This window comes from Xenopus laevis, chromosome 9_10L (genome assembly GCF_017654675.1).
Source record: "Xenopus laevis strain J_2021 chromosome 9_10L, Xenopus_laevis_v10.1, whole genome shotgun sequence".
In the NCBI taxonomy this organism is placed as follows: Eukaryota; Metazoa; Chordata; class Amphibia; order Anura; family Pipidae; genus Xenopus; species Xenopus laevis.
The window spans coordinates 133,644,016-133,663,219 of NC_054387.1; the positions used below are offsets into that span (position 1 = coordinate 133,644,016).

At 42.8% G+C, this 19,204-nt stretch overlaps 1 protein-coding gene across 1 annotated transcript in view; it reads left to right on the forward strand.

Annotated features, from left to right (window-relative positions):
- Positions 1–512: 512 nt before the first annotated feature.
- LOC108703849 overlaps positions 513–19,204 on the forward strand; it is a 40,750-nt gene continuing 22,058 nt past the window's right edge. The window contains exons 1-2 of the mRNA XM_041576563.1: positions 513–1,548; positions 18,315–18,592. Of these exons, the coding sequence (XP_041432497.1) occupies positions 537–1,548; positions 18,315–18,592 (1,290 nt within the window). The 5' untranslated portion in view covers positions 513–536. The remainder of the gene's footprint in view (positions 1,549–18,314; positions 18,593–19,204) is intronic.

The window sequence follows — 19,204 nt, forward strand, 5'->3', positions numbered from 1 at the left end:
CCATACACACCCCACTGTCCCCTTGTCACTTCGCCATGGCGACCCCAAGTGGAGGAAGTCAAGGTGGAGGGATGGTTTGGTCTGACAATGCGGCTGGTCACCCTACACCCTACACTGAGGAGCTCCATACAGGATACAAATAGTCAAGCACTTGGCATCTCAGGGGATCCTGGAGTCCCTCTCATCTGCCTAAATAACCTACAAGTATAACATTCATTAGTCTGAGCATTAGTGTGACAGTTACTGAGTGTCTTGTAGTTGCACCTTTACCTCATACTGTGCTTCTGCCTCAATATAGAGACTGACTGAGCTTTATACCAGAACTTTATCCCTTCCAGTAAGCGCAGCGATAATCGCTCAGAGATCCCCTGTGACCGCTCAGCTCCCCCCCCCTCACTGAGTCATATAGTCTCCTCATTGACTGGAAGTGTAAATGTACATAAAGGGTTAAAATGACAGACATGTGAGGGGAGAAGATTCTATAAGGAAGTAGCGAAGTATTAGAAGTCACAGAGAAGTGTCAGTGAGAGCGCAGAATGGAGTCGGAGGAGCAACTGCAGGAGACACGGGGAGGATCGGGCAGGAGCAGTGAGAGGAGTGAGGAGCCACATAAATACCACAAGTACTCGATGTTGGACTATAGGGAAGTCCCCAAACTGCTCAGACTGGAGAGTGAAGTGACAGATACAAGTTGCAAAAAGGAGATCATATACCTGAGAATTGACAGGGACACTGACATGCGCAGTGAGATTAACAGGTGCCAGAGCTTTAGCAAATGTAATAACCTCTACCCTGCACCTATAGCCTCCATGTGGTCTTTATTGTCCCAGGCAGGATTCTACTATGTGGGGCCTGGGGACCGGGTGCGGTGTTTCTCCTGTGGGGGAGAGTTGGAGAATTGGGAGTTCAGGAATGATCCCCTCACCCGACACCAACTCTCCTTCCCTGACTGTCCCTATGTGCTGGAGCTGAGAGCGAGAGCTGAGATGTCTACCATCTTTGGTCAAAGTCAGACTGTATCAGCCAGTGAGAGACTCAGTCCAACTGTTCCCAGCAGCTCTAATTGTCCCACTGTACATGGACAGATAAAGGACCCGGATTACAGTAAAGTGGAGTCTATTACAGAAGGGGAGAGTGAGACACCAGCGCCCCCCAGTGGCTCCAGTATCTCAGGGCAGAAACCCCTTCGGACAATGAGAGATAAACACAACAGGTTAGAGACTTACCGGAGGCACCGTCACCATTTCCCACATAACAACCAGCGAAGCTTGTCCCAGGCAGGATTCTACTATGTGGGGCCTGGGGACCGGGTGCGGTGTTTCTCCTGTGCGGGAGAGTTGGAGAATTGGCAGCCTGGGGATGTGCCCCTCACCCGACACCAACTCTCCTTCCCTGACTGTCCCTATGTGCTGGAGCTGGAAGCCAAGAGGCCAATGAATCTCTCTACTGAATTAAATGAATATCTGAGTTACATGACACCGTTCCATATGACGTACACAGGAGAGAGACTCAGCTCTGTGACCCATTGTGACAAGTCTGACCACACAGGTAAGATAAGATCCTTGGAAGCATCAATGTCTTTTTAATCAGCTGTTGCTGAACTACAGCTCACACATGTCTATAGTACAATATCAGAGTGGCAGAGATTTCAGCTGGTGGACAGTGATATTCCCCATACACACAGGGAGCCTGGCGAGAGACTGTGACCCATAAATTCAGCTGGAGAGACTGAAGTGACCAATAGTGAGAGCCACTCCATTCCCAGTCTGGTTCCTTACACTCATAATAGTCCCTGTGTCCCTGACACACACACATGAATAGCGGCTATTGTCTGACAGCATGAAGCCTGTGTGATTTGCTTATTATTTATTTATTTTTAGTTATTATGCCAGGGGTGTATGCCAGGGGTGTTCAAACTTTTTGCAAAGAGGGCCAGATTAGGTGAGGTGAAAATGTGTGGGGGCCGACCATTCAGCCTGACACCGATATCCCTTCCGAGGTAGCTAACTTGTGATCAGGATCATTCCAGGATTAGTCACTCCCGAAGATGGACGCGTACATGGCGTTTCGGAAGTGGAGTCTGTTTGGACTTATTTTCCAATTGCGTAACATTTACTTGGTCTATACTGCTGCCTGTGTGCTGAAGGTGTTAGTCATAGACACGTAGTGACGGGCCGCTCTCACATACTTCTTAAGGGCTGAAGGTGTCAATAGACGTACTGACGTGCCAGAACAGTAAACTAAAAACGTATGCGAGAGCAGCGTGTCATCTCCAGGAGTGAATGATCCTGACACTACTTTTTTAAGAACAAGTCTTATATATTTACATGAGTATAACGCACTGATACGTTCTTATTTCCCATAGTCACCCATGGACAGCATTCACCTAATTGGTTAATTCCCCCTGCTGGCAAGCGGACAGGACCTCCTACCAACAGTTCAAATGTTCTGCTTCCTCCCCTTCCCCCTAGTCTTTTTTTGTCCTGTCCGGGCCAGGGAAGGATATATTATTTATTTTTTAAACAAACTACTATGAGGATTATGATTGCGTGAAAGGCCTAATTAGCTCCCCAGTGCAGGGGTCAGCATGGCTAAAAACATACGCGGAGGGGATTCTCCTCCCAGTCCTGGGTAGGGTTGCCACCTTTTGCAAAAAAAAAATATACGGCTGGTTGGGGCGTGGTTTGACATCAAAGAGGACGGGGTTGTGACGCAAAGGGGTGGGGCCACAGCACGGCCAGGACAAAAACCAAAGGACAAGGTAAGTTTACAGGGGATTGGGGGCGGGCCGAGGGGGTCTTTTTCAGGGTATTACAAATTTATCGGCAGCTACATTGCCAGTAAATTTGTAATACCGTCCCCAGCCTTGGCAGGTGTTTTACCGGCTAGGCCTGTAAAATACCAGACAGATGGCAAACCTAGTCCTGGGTAGGGTTGCCACCTTTTATAAAAAAATTACCGGCTGCTGGGGGGCGTGACATAAAAAGGGGCGGGCGTGACATAAAAAGGGGCGGGATGTGATGTAAAAAGGGGCGGGGCCACACCACGGACACCACGGACGCTAGAAGAGGCAAAAGAAAAGGTAAGTTGCAGGGGATTGGGGGCAGGCCAAGGGCTCCTTTTGATGGTATTACAAATTTACCGGCAGTTACATTGCCGGTAAATTTGTAATACCGGCCCCGGTCTTGGCAGGTATTTTGCTGGCTAGGCGGGTAAAATACCGGCCGGGTGGCAACCTTAGTCCTGGGTCAGGAGGGTCGGCAAGAAGAGGGGCAGTTGGAGCTTCAGTAAGAGAAGTGGGCTGTATCCTCCCGCAGAGCGGGTTAGGTGTTGCCTGTACCCGGGTGGAAGTGCGCCAGGAGGAAGGTAGTAGAAGCACTGCTGTTCTGAGCGCATGGCATGTGAAGGGATGTGACGTCAGAGCGGAAGTTCCCAGGCGGCCATTTTGGTTACTGGCAAACGGTTTGTGCTATTGAGCACAGAGGTAAAATGCAGGATAGTGGCACCAAAACTGGCGTTCTGACCTGCAAGCAGATTGTATTACAGGTATGCAGCCAGGGGGATTATATTATAGTATCCAGAGGGCTGCCGCCTCTATTTAAGCAACTTAGACTTCCTGTTGGTGCCATTTTGCCACGCAGTTTTTGCTAAGCATTCAAAGCACCAAATACAGATATGTCTGTGGAGAGAGTCGGCTTAAGTTTCCTCTGTATTATACTAGGAGGGAAAGCTGATTTAATTGTATTTATTTATTTCTCTTCATTAGTTCACCTATGGAACCTGGTATGTCTGGGAAAGCCTCTCACCCTAACGGGAAAAGGTGAAATATGAGAGAGACTGGCGGGGTCAGAAGGCTCAGGTATTAACAGTATGTTAAGTAGCACCTATTTGGCAGTATGTGACCAAATACCCACTAGCAGAGTAGAGCATTGGCTACATGCGACTTACACAACAGGGTCAGGGCCTTCACCATGTGGAAGTGTTCCCTCTATGGTGTAGTGCAACTACATCCCTCAGGCTACGGTGCACACAAAACATACAAAATATGGGCACCAGGAGGATCTTGCAGTAGAACAGGAAAACTGTTTATTACTATGCACGAGGCAAGTGACATCAGGTTTGTACTCAGGCAGGAGTTTAGGCAACAGCATATAGAGAGGTCACACAGATCTGCAGGCAGCTCACCTAGAGCAGACACAGGCTGACACTCCCTGGGGACAGAGTTGGCAGGAATCCCACTTCACCTCTGCGACATATTCCAGTAGTGTCTCTGGATCAACCTCAGGCCAATCACTCTCTCCTGATTCCCTCTCTGCTGGGATCCCTACACTATAGGCAATATTGACTGGGAGAGATACCAAACTGGGAGAGATATTGACTGGGAGAGATACCAAACTGCCACTCCTATGTTGGAGCTCAGAACTGCTCTTTCTCTCTAACCTCTCCTAGAGAGACTATGACAAGTCTGCCCTGGTGTAAGTATTCCTCATTCACGGGAATTCCTGGTCCCCGACTTGGACACATGACTTCGTTTGGGCCTGGTGTACTCGGCCCCTCTGAGCACATCCAGCTGGATCAGCATCCAGAGGCGACAGAGGAAGAGGCCACTCCTTACACTCACTATAGTGCAGTATAGCAGGGGAGTGTCATTACACCTCTCAGCCAATAATGCTAAAGGTTAGTCTACTACAGGGTCTCTTACCCAATAACCCAAAGAAAGAATGAAAAGATTAACTCTCTATAGGGCCAATTAACCCTATAGGGCCCCACAGTTATTTTTCTGCAGCCTTCCTGCCGCAGATGCTAAAAAAGACAAGTCTCCAGAGAAAGTGACAGCTTCTGGTGAAAAACAGCAAGAGCCTGGAGCATCTTTATCACAAGAAAATCTATTTCAGGAGTCCTTAGCCTCGGTGATAAAGCAGACAGTCATACAAGGATTTCACGAAGTATCCAGTGCTAAGAAAAGGCCAAGGGATTGTCATGCAAGGCAAGGGGAGTCTGTGTCAGATGTATCAGAAGGTGATTTGTCACCTGATTCAGATGTCCTTTGCAAGCAGGATCAGAAGAAGGGGAAATTGAGTCGGAGGAGGAATCAACATTTGATCTGGCAGTCATTGATCCTTTGATAAAGGTGGTTAGGCAAACCTTAACTTTTCTGACAGAATTTGCAAAGATGTCATCAGCAGATAAGTTATTTCCATCCTCAAAGAAAACATTTTTCCAGTACATTCATCAGTTAAGGAGATTATTATGATGGAATTGAAGAAAACTGAAAAGAGAGCTCAGACAGCTGGAAAATGTAATAAAAAATACCCCTTTGATGATCAGGATTCAAAGTCCTGGGATTCTCCACCGAAGGTAGATGCAGCGGTGGTTAGACTAGCTAAGAAGACTACTCTGCCAGTAGACGATGCGGCGGTCTTTAGGGAGCCTATGGAGAAAAAAATTAATTTAATTTAAGAAAGGCATTTGGGGCAGCAGGAGCAGCCTGTAAGCCATCAGTGGCATTGACATCAGTGTCTAGGGCGTTGAAAGTGTGGCTGTCCGAGCTAGGTGATGCAATTTCGTCTAATGTGAAAAGACCAAAGCATTTGGAGATGTTATCAGACTGTAAGATGGCAACAGAATTTATGTCCGAAGCATCGATAGATTTCGTGCATCTTTCGGCGAGGTCCATGGTGTTGTCTGTGGCAGCCAGGAAAGTGCTGTGGCTGAAGTCATGGGCAGCTGATAAGGCATCAAAAGCGAACCTGTGTCAATTACCTTTTGAAGGAGAAATGTTATTTAGGGAGAAGCTTGTTGCGATTATAAAGAAGGTTTCTGGCGGTAAGAGTGTGTTCCTGCCTCAGGAAAGTCAGGCCAAGAAGGCTCGCTACAACAAGGCTTAGGAAAAATCATTTAGAGCTTCAAGACAGTATAAGCCTGGGAGAGAGTACTACAGGCAGTCTACATGGAGATCATGTCGACCAAGCTCCAGAGGAACATCAAAGAGAACCGGAGTTTTTTCTTCCGCCCCATCTACCTCCGATCAGCAATGAAGGTGGCAAGGCCCAGTACATGGTGGGGGGCAGATTATCTGAGTTTGCACATGTCTGGGCCACAACCATTTGAGACACATGGGTACAGAAGGTGGTGGAATCTGGGTTTTTTCTGGAGTTCAAGTCGATACCCAGAAGAAATTTTTTCATAGAGTCTGTTTTCAAAGGCACAGAATCAAACAGGAGTATTGTTCAAGATGACATGAACCAGTTGTTTGAATCGGGAGCAATAGAAACGGTGACTCCACAAGAAAGGTACACAGGTTTTTACTCAAGACTCTTTGTGATAAAAAAAAGCATTGGGTGAATTAAGGCCGGTGTTGGACATGAGAAGATTGAAAGAATTTCTGCAAGTAAGAAAATTCAAGATGGAATCTCTAGCATCAATTATGCAAGCGGTCTCAGTAGGAGATTGGTTAACAAGCATCGATTTAAAGGATGCCTACTTTCATGTGCCAATAGCTCAAGGACACAGAAGGTACCTGAGGTTTGCAGTAGAACAAAAGCATGTACTGTACAATTCAAATGCCGGCCATTTGGGCTTGTCCAGTCCCCAAGAGCGTTCACAAAGGTGTTAGTGACACTCATTGCCTAATTGAGGAAGGAAGGCTTAGCAGTTTACCATTATTTGGACGACATCCTGGTGGAAGCAAACTTGAGAGAAGAGGCCGAAGTGCATTCTGTGAGTTTATGCTAACCCATGGGTGGATAATAAACCAAGAGAAAAACGACTTGGTTCCCACTCAAGCCCTGCAATATCTAGGGGCCCTCTTTCAAACAAACCAAAATCTGGTCAGTCTTCCACTAGACAGACAGTTGAAGATGAGCAACCTAATAAAAGAATTCAAGGGATGGAGAACAGCCTCGGTGATTATACAAATAGTGCGATGGCAAGGTGGCATTTAAGACCTTTTACTGAAAAAAGTGAAACCGCCTCATTTACATTTACAAGAAAAAGTCAGAGTACCACAGGAGCTCAAGAAAAGCCTATCCTGGTGGCGCAATCAAGGAAATCTGGCAAAAGGGGTTCCTTTGGAAGAGCCAGAGTGGGTGGTAGTGACCACCGATGCGTCAAGTGTGGGGTGGGGAGCCCACATAGGCAAAAGCTTTGTTCAAGGCACTTGGAAAAAAGAGATTGTGTTTTCACAAAGCCATAAAGCAAGCCCTTCTTTCCTTCTCTCACCTAATAAAGGGCAGACATGTAAAAGTCATGTCAGACAACACAACTGCTGTCGCTTATATAGTGAAACAAGGAGGCACCAGAAGTGAAGCCCTATTGGAAGAGGTGAAGCCACTGTTCCAGTGGGCAGAAAATTGGTTAGAAGGTTAACGGCAGTTCATCTCCCAGGGAGAGAAAATGTAAAAGTAGACTTCCTTTTTTCAAAGCCTGGTAGAGGGTATGGAAGACAATCAAGTTGGAGGTCCTCTAGTGGAGAGGGATGTCAGTCCAGCAATAAGTCCTTCCCCTCAACTTCCAATAAAGTAAAAAGAGATTCAGCAGACCCAAGTGAGGGTAGGAGCAAGGTTGTTCTTCTTCCAACACACCTGGGTCTCAAAGATCAAGGATTCTTGGGTTTTGAATATAATCCAGGAGGGTTATCGACTGAAATTCTGCAAGATTCTGAGATACAATATTTTCCGTGTGTCAACTATTCCAAATATTGCAGGGGCGGAATTGATTCTTCAAGATTATCTCCAACAGCTCAGGATGTCGGGAGCAGTGGAGTCAGTACCACCTTCGCAACAACGGTTGGGCTTTTACTCAGAACTATTTTTAGTGAAGAAAGCATCAGGGGCTTTCAGGCCAGTCCTAGATTTGAGACCCCTCAATCAGTACATCCTGTGCAGAAAATTCAAGCTGGAGTCTCTGGTCTCGATTACTATGGCAATTCGTCCAGAGTCGTGGCTGATAAAGCTCGATCCGAAGGATGCATACTTACACGTGCCAATTTGCAGACCACACGGAAAGTTTCTTCGGTTTGTGGTGGGGGATCAACATGTGCACCTGTCTCCCCTTTGGCCTTTCAACGTCACAGAGAACGTTTTTGAAGGTGTTAGTAATGAACATTGCAGTCTTGAGGGAGGCTGGCATCCTGGCAGCAGCAAGAAACAGAGACAAAGCTGTTTGAATGTTGCAGGACTTCGGTTTGGGTCATAAACTGGCAGAAGAGTTGCCTTGTTCCAACCCAAAGTCAAATATTTCTGGGGGCCCAGATAGATACAGTCAGAGATCTGATAGGTCTTCCTCAAGAAAAGATCAAGCGAATACAGGAGAGAGTTCTTTCCTTTGTGGGACAAGTGAAAGTCTCGGTCAAAGACTGTATGTCGCTACTGGGCTTCATGACGTCAACTATCCAGATGGTAAAATGGGCAAGGGGGCATCTGAGACCCCTGCAGCAATTCCTGATCAAGTCAGGTGTGCTGAATCCTTTGCAGCTTCACCAAAAACTCTGTTTGTCAGGAGTGGTGCAGTCCAGTTTGAGGTGTTGGATGGAACCACATAATCTGGCCAGGGGTATGCCCCTATTCAAACCCCAGTGGATGACGGTTACAACAGACGCCTCAGGTTGGGGCGCAGTCATGCTTGGCAGATTGGCGCAGGGAAGTTGGAATCTGCATGCTCTGCCATCCAATGTCCTGGAATTAAGGCCGATAGGTCAAGCTCTGTTGTTCACCCTTTCAGAGGAAGTGTCCCACAAGTGGGTCAAAATACACTCCGAAAATGCCGCAGCAGTAGCTTTTATTCACAAACAAGGGGGAACAAGAAGTTCCAGTTTGATGAAGGAGATGGATCCCATTATGAGTTGGGCAGAACAAAATCTGTCAGGGTAAGTAGCTTTCTATGTGCCAAGTGTTCAAAATTTGCAGGCAGACTATCTGAGCCGCAATACTCTGGTCCCAGGGAAATGGAGTCCTTTAGTCTTCGGGCGGATAACCCAGAAGTTAGGGGTTCCGGAAGTTGATTTAATGGCAACACATTTGAATCTGAAGTGTCAGATGCTTTGCTTCAGGATTGGAGCAAGATGTTCTCTTTTATCTTTACCCCATTTCCCATGATCTGGAGAGTACTGAGGAAAATAGACCAGGAGGGAGCATTGGTGATAGCAGTGATTCCCCATTGGCCCAGCAGGCCTTGGTTCCCGCTGTTGCTTCAGCTGGCAGTGGAGGACCCTTGGAAGCTTCCAGTAAGGTCAGACATGTTGTCATAGGGGCCCATATTCCACGAGGATGTGGTACACCTATCCTTGATGGTATGGAAGTTGAGAGTCAGCGGCTGTGTGAGATGGGAGTCCAGGGAGACCTTCTGACCCTTCTTTTAAAATACAGAAAGACCTCTACCTCAGCTCAATATTATCGAGTTTGGGATCATTTTGTTCAGTTTGCTCAAAGTAGGAACTTTAATCCTGAAAGTCCTGAACCATGTCGAATTGTTCAGTTTCTCTTCACTGGATATCAGTAAGGACTAAGTAATAGTACTTTACGTGGGCAGATTTCAGCTATATCAGCCTTGAACAATAAGACCTGGGCAGAGGATTCTCTGGTTATACATTTTTTGGGGCCTTAAAAAGGATTCAACCATATATCAAGCCACGTGTTCCCCCTTGGGATTTGCCAGCGGTATTGCAAGTTCTTATGGGGTCACCTTTTGAACCGTTGGAAGATGCTTCAGACTGGCGTTTAACTTTGAAGGTACTCTTCTTAAAGGAGAAGGAAAGGTTAAAACTAAGTAAGCCTTATCAGAAAGGTCCATCTAAATATACCAGTAAACCCCAAAAGTAGTGCTGCTCTGAGTCCCCTGTCAAAAGAAACACTGCATTTCTTTCCTTCTATTGTGTACACATGGGCTTCTGAATCAGACTTCCTGCCTTCAGCTTAAACCTCATTGCCCTGGGCAAGAGCATGCTCAGTTTGCTCCTCTTTCCCCTCCCCCCTCCCTTCTCTACTGTAATCTGAGCCCAGAGCAGGGAGAGACTCAGGCAGGAAGTGATGTCACACCATGTTAATACTGCAGCTCCTATCCTAAACAAACAGAGAGTTTCTAGAGCTATTTACTCAGGTATGGTAAAACATTCTACAGAATAAATATAGCATTCTAGCTTGCACTGTTGTAGCTAATCTATTGGCAATAAAATGCTTCCGTAGCTTTCCTTCTCCTTTAATGGCAGTGACTTCGGCTTGTAGGGTGAAATAGATTCATTCCCTTTCTGCAAAGGAACCAGATACTATTATATTCAAGGATAAAGTGGTGATGAGACCAACATTTGGATTTCTCCCGAAGGTCATCTCTCAGTTCCACATGGACTTGGAAGTCATTTTGCCTTAATTTTATCCCAATACAAAGTCTAAGCGGGAAGAGCAGTGGCATACTCTGGATTTAGTATGAGCAGTGCCATACTACATTGACCACACAAGGGCGTAAGTTGGATAGACTTTTTGTAATACCAAGAGGCCCAAGGAAGGGTCAATCTTCTTCTAAAGTGATGATTGGTGGATGGATAATTGTGTGTATTGTGATGGCTTATCCGTTGGCTGGCAGGGAGGTGCCCAGAGATCTGAGGGCTCACTCAACCAGGGCTGCAGCTACATCCTGGGCGGCGGAAGCCAGGGCCCTGCCAGAGGAGATCTGCAGAGCAGCCAGGTGGTCATCAGTGACAACCTTTGTACGTCATTATAAGTTGGACGTACTACATTCCCAAGAAGCCAAATTTGGGAGGAAGGATCTTCAGTCGAGAAATAAGTGTGATTAAAAAATGTATGCAGCAGTTGTTGTAGTCCTGCCCTTCTTTCTTGCTTTGGGAGATCCCATGTTGGTTAATTGCTGCCATGGTGACTTGGGAAAGGTAGAAATTGTTTCTACTTACCATAATTTCTATTTCCAAGTCACTCTCATGGCAGCATTCACCAACCTCCCACCCCTTCAAGTGCTTCTTACTAGACTGGGGGAGGTATAGGAGGAGGGTGCTTTATGTGATGTTAGTCCAAATTCGATTTGAATTTGAAAAAAATTAAAAAATTTGAATATCAAAATTTATCATGTACTGTCTCTTTAAAAATTTAACGGCGAACTTTCACCATCTAAAACTTGCCAAATTGCTGTTTTAGTCTATGGGGGACCTCCTATGACCTATTTAGAGTCAATTGGTGGACTTTGAAAAATCCAAGTTTTTTTTGGGGGAAAACGTTGAATCGAATGCAATAGTCCTTCAATTCATATAATTCGAATTTGGCCGAATACAGACCTACACGATCGAAAATGGACCTATTTGACCAAAAAAAACTTCGGCTTAATTTCGGTTGGTCTTTTTGAATTCTAATTTCTACGTTTTTTTTCAATTCGAAATTCGACCCTTGACAAATTTGCCCCTAAAATTAAAATTAAAACCAAATTATCTGATGAGCACCTTGAAAATTCTCTGAGAATTGTAACTACTTCCATTGAACCAGATATTGATACATTAGTTTCTCAAACACAATGTCAAAAATCTCACTAGGTTTATGATACCCTCTTTTCTTTTACTTTTACAATAAAATAAATCAAAAGTTAGCGTTAGTGTTTGTGTGTATTTCGAGTGTGGCCCCAGAAAATATTTCTTCTTCCAATATGGCCCAGGGAAGCCAAAAGGTTGGACACCCCTGAACTACAGCCTGTGTCAGAGACATCAACCACCTCTTTTCTTTTTGGGGCACATCTTGGGCTTGGCCACATCCAGTTATAGACTAATTTGGGATTGCCAATGTTTTTCTTCCTTGGGTGCAGACATTTATGGCAGGGGGAGGGGCTGATGAAGTTTTTATGGAACTATCACTTTTTCGGATCAACTAATGATGTGGCTGGTAGGAATTGATTCATTTTCAATCCGAAACAGTTTGCAACATCATAGAACAAATCATTTAAGGAAAAGAAAGAGAAAAAATGTGAGAAATTCTCATTTATCCAGGTCATGGTATATCTGTAGAAATAAGTCAAATCAACTGGACTTGCTGTGTTTTTTCTTGAAGACGTTTCACCAGTCATCCAACTGACTTTCTCAATTCAGAATAACGTTAGAATGTTTATTAAACATTGGTTTATTGGGGGTACGACAACTATTGTCTGTCACATACAATGCTATTTTTGCACCTCTGCCTGGAAGGTTTAATAACACCTCAAAGATCCAATCATAGTAATACAATCAACACTAATTTGACACCCCTAAAACTTCAGTGCATTTTGATGAATTTTCGTTGTTTGGCGAATTTTGGGCATTAGAGGACAAATTGGACATCACACAAAAAACTGTAGACACACAACAGAAAGAGATCACTATTCTAGCTGAAAAGGTGGATGACCTGGAGAACAGGAGCAGATGAAACAACCTCAGAATAGTTGGCATCCCGGAATCGGTCAGAGGAAAAGATCTGGAAAATGTTCTCATTTGTGACCTACCAACTCTGCTCCAAATGGAGACTACTCAATCTACTTTCCTTATAGAGAGATTCCACAGAATTGGACCCCCACCAACAACAACCACCAACAGACCAAGACAAGTGATATTTAAATTGCTCAATTACTCTGACAAAATGAACATACTGGCTGCCTACAGGAAAAAGAGGGATCTACAATATATGGAAAACGCATCTTAATTTTTCACGAGTTTTCGGCATCGGTCACAGCAAAAAGAAAGGAATTTTCGCCAATTTGCTCAACCCTATTTACCTCGGATACTGATTCTCTCTATTTTTTCCAGCAAAATTAAAGGTCACAGATAAAGACAATGGACAAACTCTATTCTTCGAAACCCTGAAACAAGCCAAAGAATACTTTGAGGAGAAGACCAAAGATAAAGCTTCAACTTGTATTGACGTGAACCTGGACTAATTCAACGTGCTTAGTAAAGACCTCTTCACAAACCCCCTGTTTCCCTACTTCATAAAAAGACTGCAGGGACTCCTCATACGGGGCGGTAATGAGAAATATTCGACCATTTCTATTTCTACTTCCTTTTCTCTCTGCCTTTCCCTCCCTCCCCCCTTTTCTTTTCTTTCCTTTCTTTTTTAGTTTAAGTACCAAATGTTAACAAGCTACATTGCATATTCTTTTTTGTTGTTTTCTTTAATTCAAATGTTCAAATCAGCTCGAATGACATTAAACACAACTGCTACTGACACAATGTCTTTCTTACGAAGACCCTATACAAACACATATCAGGGATACTGGCCTGCTCGCTGGGACAGGCTAACCCATACAGAGATTTATACCCTTGCTATAAACTTCCACAAAAAAGGAGTGGGTTAAACCACCCAGATGCAAAATACAGAGAAAATTGATGACCCCACAGTCAAACTTAAAACTCACTTTAAAATACTTTCATGGAATGTAGGAGGACTTAACTCTCCAATTAAAAGGAGAAAGGTGCTAAACAGATTGCAAAGGGAAAAGGCCCAGATAATTCTCTTACAAGAGACTCACTGGACAACAAACACTCAAAAGTAAATGGCTACAAGTAGTTGTAGAAGCATCACACACAACTAAGACCAAAGGGGTAGCGATATTAATTATTAAAGATCTCCAATGTTCTATAACGAGAACATACAAAGACAAACAAGGACGCCTACAGATTATAGACCTGGACCTACATGGCACGATATACACGATAGTGAATTTATATGCACCTAATGATGAAAATAAACAAAATTTTATGACTGTATTGCAGAAGGTGAGCTCTTGGGGGGCAGAAAACATCATCCTGGGAGGAGATGCCAACGTGGTTTGGGACGATTTCATGGACAAGTCAGGTAAATCCACCATCCATTCATGGACCAGAGCACGGCCTCTACACATGTTATGTGACACCTTACAACTATGCGACACCTATAGACACATACATCCCATAACCAAAGACTACACTTATTATTCAGGAGTACATAAAACGCACTCAAGATTGGACTACATATTCATATCACAGACGATCTTACAGACATTAACTTCTGCCACAATAGGAAACTTAGACACCTCAGATCACACCCCAATCTCAATTATTTTAAAACTGAAAACCCCCCAATCAGGCTCATATACTGTAATTGGAGGTTCCTGGCTTATCTGAGCACCAATGAAGATTTTTCTGAAAACCAGTTGGGCAAATTATGTGGATGATAATATAGATCATTGGGACAATCCACAACTGCTATGGACAGCAGCTAAACCAGTTCTAAGAGGGCAGATAATTTCGTATTTAATAAAGCAAAAGAAGTCATACAATGAGAAATATACTTTTCTGCAGAATCCATTGATAGAACATTACAAAACCTTTAAAAATACGAACACCGAAGAGGACAAAAACCAATACAAAGAGACAAAAACACTTTTTGATACTTTATTGACTGGAAGAGCTTATAATACATTGAGCCACACAGCAAATCAATATTACAGATATGGCAACAAATCTGGGAAATTGCTAGCATGCATAGCTAAAAAACAAACATGTACTACATACATACAAAAACTTAAAACTACTGATGGATGGACACGAGATTCCACACAAATTAGACACACTGTCGGAACATTTCAAAACGCTTTATGAAGCCCCAGTAGACAGACCCACCGACGGCCTACGATTCTTACAGGAAGCTGGCCTTAAAAAATTGTCAGTCCGAGATCGGGAAATCCTAGATGCCCCTATAACAGAAAAAGAAATATCAGACACAATTCGACATTTAAAGAACAGAAAAACACCAGGACCAGACGGATTAACAGCAGAATTTTACAAACTCTTACTACCAGAGATAACACCACTCCTAAACACCCTATACACTGATACCCTACAAGGAAATCCACTCTGGCATGAGGCAAATGTGTCTAGAATCATATTGATACCCAAAGAAGGCAGAGATCTTACGGATCCAAAATCATATAGACCAATTTCACTTTTAAACCAGGGTTTGAAAATTTTAAACAAAATAATGGCAGACAGACTACAACAAAAATTACCGTCAATACTCACCGAAAATCAGGTAGGTTTTCTTACAGCGTCATCCAGTTCGAGCCCTTCGACAAATTCTTACAGCCATATATGTTAGTAACCTGGAAAAAAGACAACATGTAATGTTAGTGAATTTAGATGCTGATAAGGCCTTTGACAGAATTACACACACACATTTACGCCGCTTACTGAAATTCCAACACTTTGGCATACACATGCTAAATCTTTTTAAAAATGTATACTTAAAGGGATACTGTCATGGGAAAAAAATTTTTTTTCAAAATGAATCAGTTAATAGTGCTGCTCCAGTAGAATTCTGCACTGAAATCCATTTCTCAAAAGAGCAAACAGATATTTTTATATTCAATTTTGAAATCTGACATGGGGCTAGACATTTTGTCAATTTCCCAGCTGCCCCTGGTCATGTGACTTGTGCCTTCTGGCAGGCTGCTGTTTTTCCTTCTCAATGTAACTGAATGTGTCTCAGTGGGACCTGGATTTTTACTATTGAGTGTTGTTCTTAGATCTACCAGGCAGCTGTTATCTTGTGTTAGGGAGCTGCTATCTGGTTACCTTCCCATTGTTCTTTTGTTTGGCTGCTGGGGGGGAAAAAGGGAGGGCGTGATATCACTCCAACTTGCAGTACAGCAGTAAAGAGTGATTGAAGTTTATCAAAGCACAAGTCACATGACTTGGGGCAGCAAGGAAATTGACAAAATTTCTAGCCCCATGTCAGATTTCAAAATTTTATATAAAAAAATCTGTTTGCTCTTTTGAGAAATGGATTTCAGTGCAGAATTCTGCTGGAGCAGCACTATTAACTGATTCATTTTGAAAAAAATGTTTTTTCCCATGACAGTATCCCTTTAACACCCACTACCTTTTTAACAGTAAACAACACCAACTCGGATAGATTCTTGATTCATAGAGGTACACGCCAAGGCTGCCCGCTGTCCCCCCTCCTATTCAATGTAGCGATTGATTTCAAATCAACCTAGACAAATCAGAGGCTCTACAACTTCACCACTCCGATTCCTCAGATTGGCTCCCACATTTTAAATTACCATCACATCACAAGGACAATGCCTTAAATATCCAGAAAATCATAGACAATATTCATCAAGAAATGCATCAATGGAAATGGAAATCTGACCTTTCTGGGAAGAATAGATTTCATTAAGATGTTCTTTTCCCCCAAATTACTATATCCTTTACAAATGTTACCATACCATATAAAGTCAATAGACCTGAAAAGAATAAACCAAACATTGAGAACTTTTATTTGGAACAAAAAACGAACGAGAATTAGTCTCTTTAAACTACATCAACTAAAACACTTAGGGGGCACCAATCTTCCTAACATTAAAGAATATAATGAAGCAGCACTTCTCCGCTATGTGGGAGATTGGATCCTCCACAGAGACCTTTACACCACGATCTCTTTAGATCAATATACAACTGAAACCCGCTCCCTAAGTTACATACTGCATTCACCACCAAACAAAATCCCACCACAACTACATAACAACCCTCTATTTTTGGATACATACATAGCCTGGCAAGCTGTTAGAAAGAAACCAAATCTGTCACCAACTCTTTCCCCATACCTATCATGAATAGGCAATGACAATTTTCCTATAGGCTAACACAACCCTATTCTTTTACAATGGAGCGGCAACGGATTGCGTAACCTAACTGATATAATAGATAGCAAATATGCGATATACTCTCAAGATAAATTGAAAGAAAAATTCCCATTCACGACACAACACGTGTTTTTAACTATACAAATTCTCCACTTTGCAACTAGTGTAATTAGGAAAATCCCTGAGACTGACAAAATTAACCCTTTCAACCAAATCTGGAAAAATAAACATGTAAAACAAACAACTTCACGACTATATCAAATAATCAGAACGTTAATTAAAATAGAGAGTGAACAAAGACCAGGATTTACATGGACTGGCGACATTCCAAACTCCGACACTTCAGAGATCTTCCAACAACACACAAAAGTCATGAAGCTGCTTCCAGTCAGTAGATATCAGGAAATGGCTCTCCAAATACTTCACAACTCCTACTTAACTCCAGCCAGGAGATATAAAATCTGCCCACCGACAACTGTCTCAGATGTCAATCACCCAAAGCAGATTTGATCCATACTTTATGGTCATGCCCCTCACTCAAAAACTTCTGCTCAGATGTAACACTATATGGTGCTCAGATAATTGGTAAACCTTTTCAGGCGCAATTAGAATGGGCAATGTTTAGCAATGATACAACTTACACGCAGTTAAGGAAAACCGACAAGAACCCGATTGGAAAATTGGCAGCGACCCCCCCCCTACATTACATTAGTAAAACAGAAACTGCACTATCTCTTTCACATGGATTGGCTGGAAACCATGACTAAAATAGAACAAAACACCACAAAATTTTTCAATTTATGGACACCTTATATAGAATCTTTGCCACAACAAATTAGACATCTCACAGTACAAACATTTCAGTGTACAACATGGTATGACACGGCATTACTGACAGAAATGCCATTGGTCATGGAATCGTCCCAACGTGAAAGTAACCAGCCACAAGGACAAAGACGGTCGAACCATGAACCCCCCAGGAGCCACCTAATAAACAGGTTATTATCCTCCTATTCGCATACTTCTTAATAGGGTCTTATATGCTGTCTATTGTTCAAGCTGATAGTTTATATTGTAATATAGTTACTATTGTTATCATGATACTGCATACTTGATACGTTAACAGAACATCACATGATCTCACTGTCCTGTCATGACTACAAAAATGTTCTGTATATTTTTTGGAATAAAAACAAGTTTAAAAAAAAAAAAAGTATACTGAAGCCATAGAATTCTTAATGAATCAGATGAAAATTGAGCGTAGGACTGGCCAGATATGGGATGACTTTGACGTAGTTGTTCAGCTTAAATATATTGCAATATATGGACAAACAATCCCGGTTTTGTTTAAAGGGTAAGGCATCTTTAGTAGCTTAAGGCACAAAATGTTTCAATATCTTAAATATATTGATAATGGGTTGAGTGCAGAGGACTCTAGTATTTATCTGTACAGTATGTCTCCTTTAACTACTTAACTATGTTTGTAACCAGTGTATTGTGGCAAGAATGTCACTGAGCTATAATAGGTCTCTCATTCTACCCAATTAGCTATCTTATTTTAATCAGGAGTGTCTGTAGTGGGTTGGGCTTTCTTTGTCATTTCTTCTAGGGTAATACATAGCATTCACAGCAGCATTACAATGTTATTTTGATACTGATTTATCTTTCAGATCAAGAAGAGGGACTTTCTGGCCCAATAAAAGAGGGGGCTTCTGGCCAAGTGGAAGAAGAAATTTCTGGCCAAGTGGAAGACGGGGCTATTGGCCAAGTTGGAAAAGGACTTTCTGGCAAAATGGAAGTGGGGGCTTCTGGCCAAGTGGAAGAAGGAATTTCTGACCAAGTGGTAGGGGGGGCTTCTGGTCAAGTGGAAGTAGAACCCAGAGTTCAGAAAGAAGAGACATGTGACTGGCCCACTGGGAGTGCAGAGGAGTGTGAGCTCTGTGGAAAGGTGAAGTATCTGACATGTCACACCAACACACAATCTCTACAAAGAAATAATAGCAGAGATGCCCTTCACTGCAATAACAGTACTTATAGTAGAACGTACATTTCTTTGTTTTCCCAACAAACCCCTCACCCCATCCCCAAGAAACTAAATTGGCAGCAGAAAGTTGCTTTACTGTCACTGTGCAATAGTTCTATTACTAACTTGGTATCACAGTTAGTTAATTATATATATATATACATATATATATATAAACTATATACAAGAGATCCTCTGCACTCAACCCATTATCAATATATTAAGGATACTGAAACAGTTTGTGCCTTAAGCTACTAGAAATGCCTTCCCTTTAAACAAGACTGATTGTTTGTCCATATATTACAATATACTTAAGCTGAACAACTACGTCAAAGTCTTCCCATATCTGGCCAGTCCTACGCTTAATTTTCATCTGATTCATTAAGAATTCAATTGCTTCATTATACATTTTACAAAGGGACTAAGTTTTACCTGCAACTTAATTGCTGCTTTCAATTTGCCCACCACTATTTGGAGGTTTACCTTGAAGGACATTTGTATTTTCTTTCTTCAGCCCATATTAACTATATAACTATG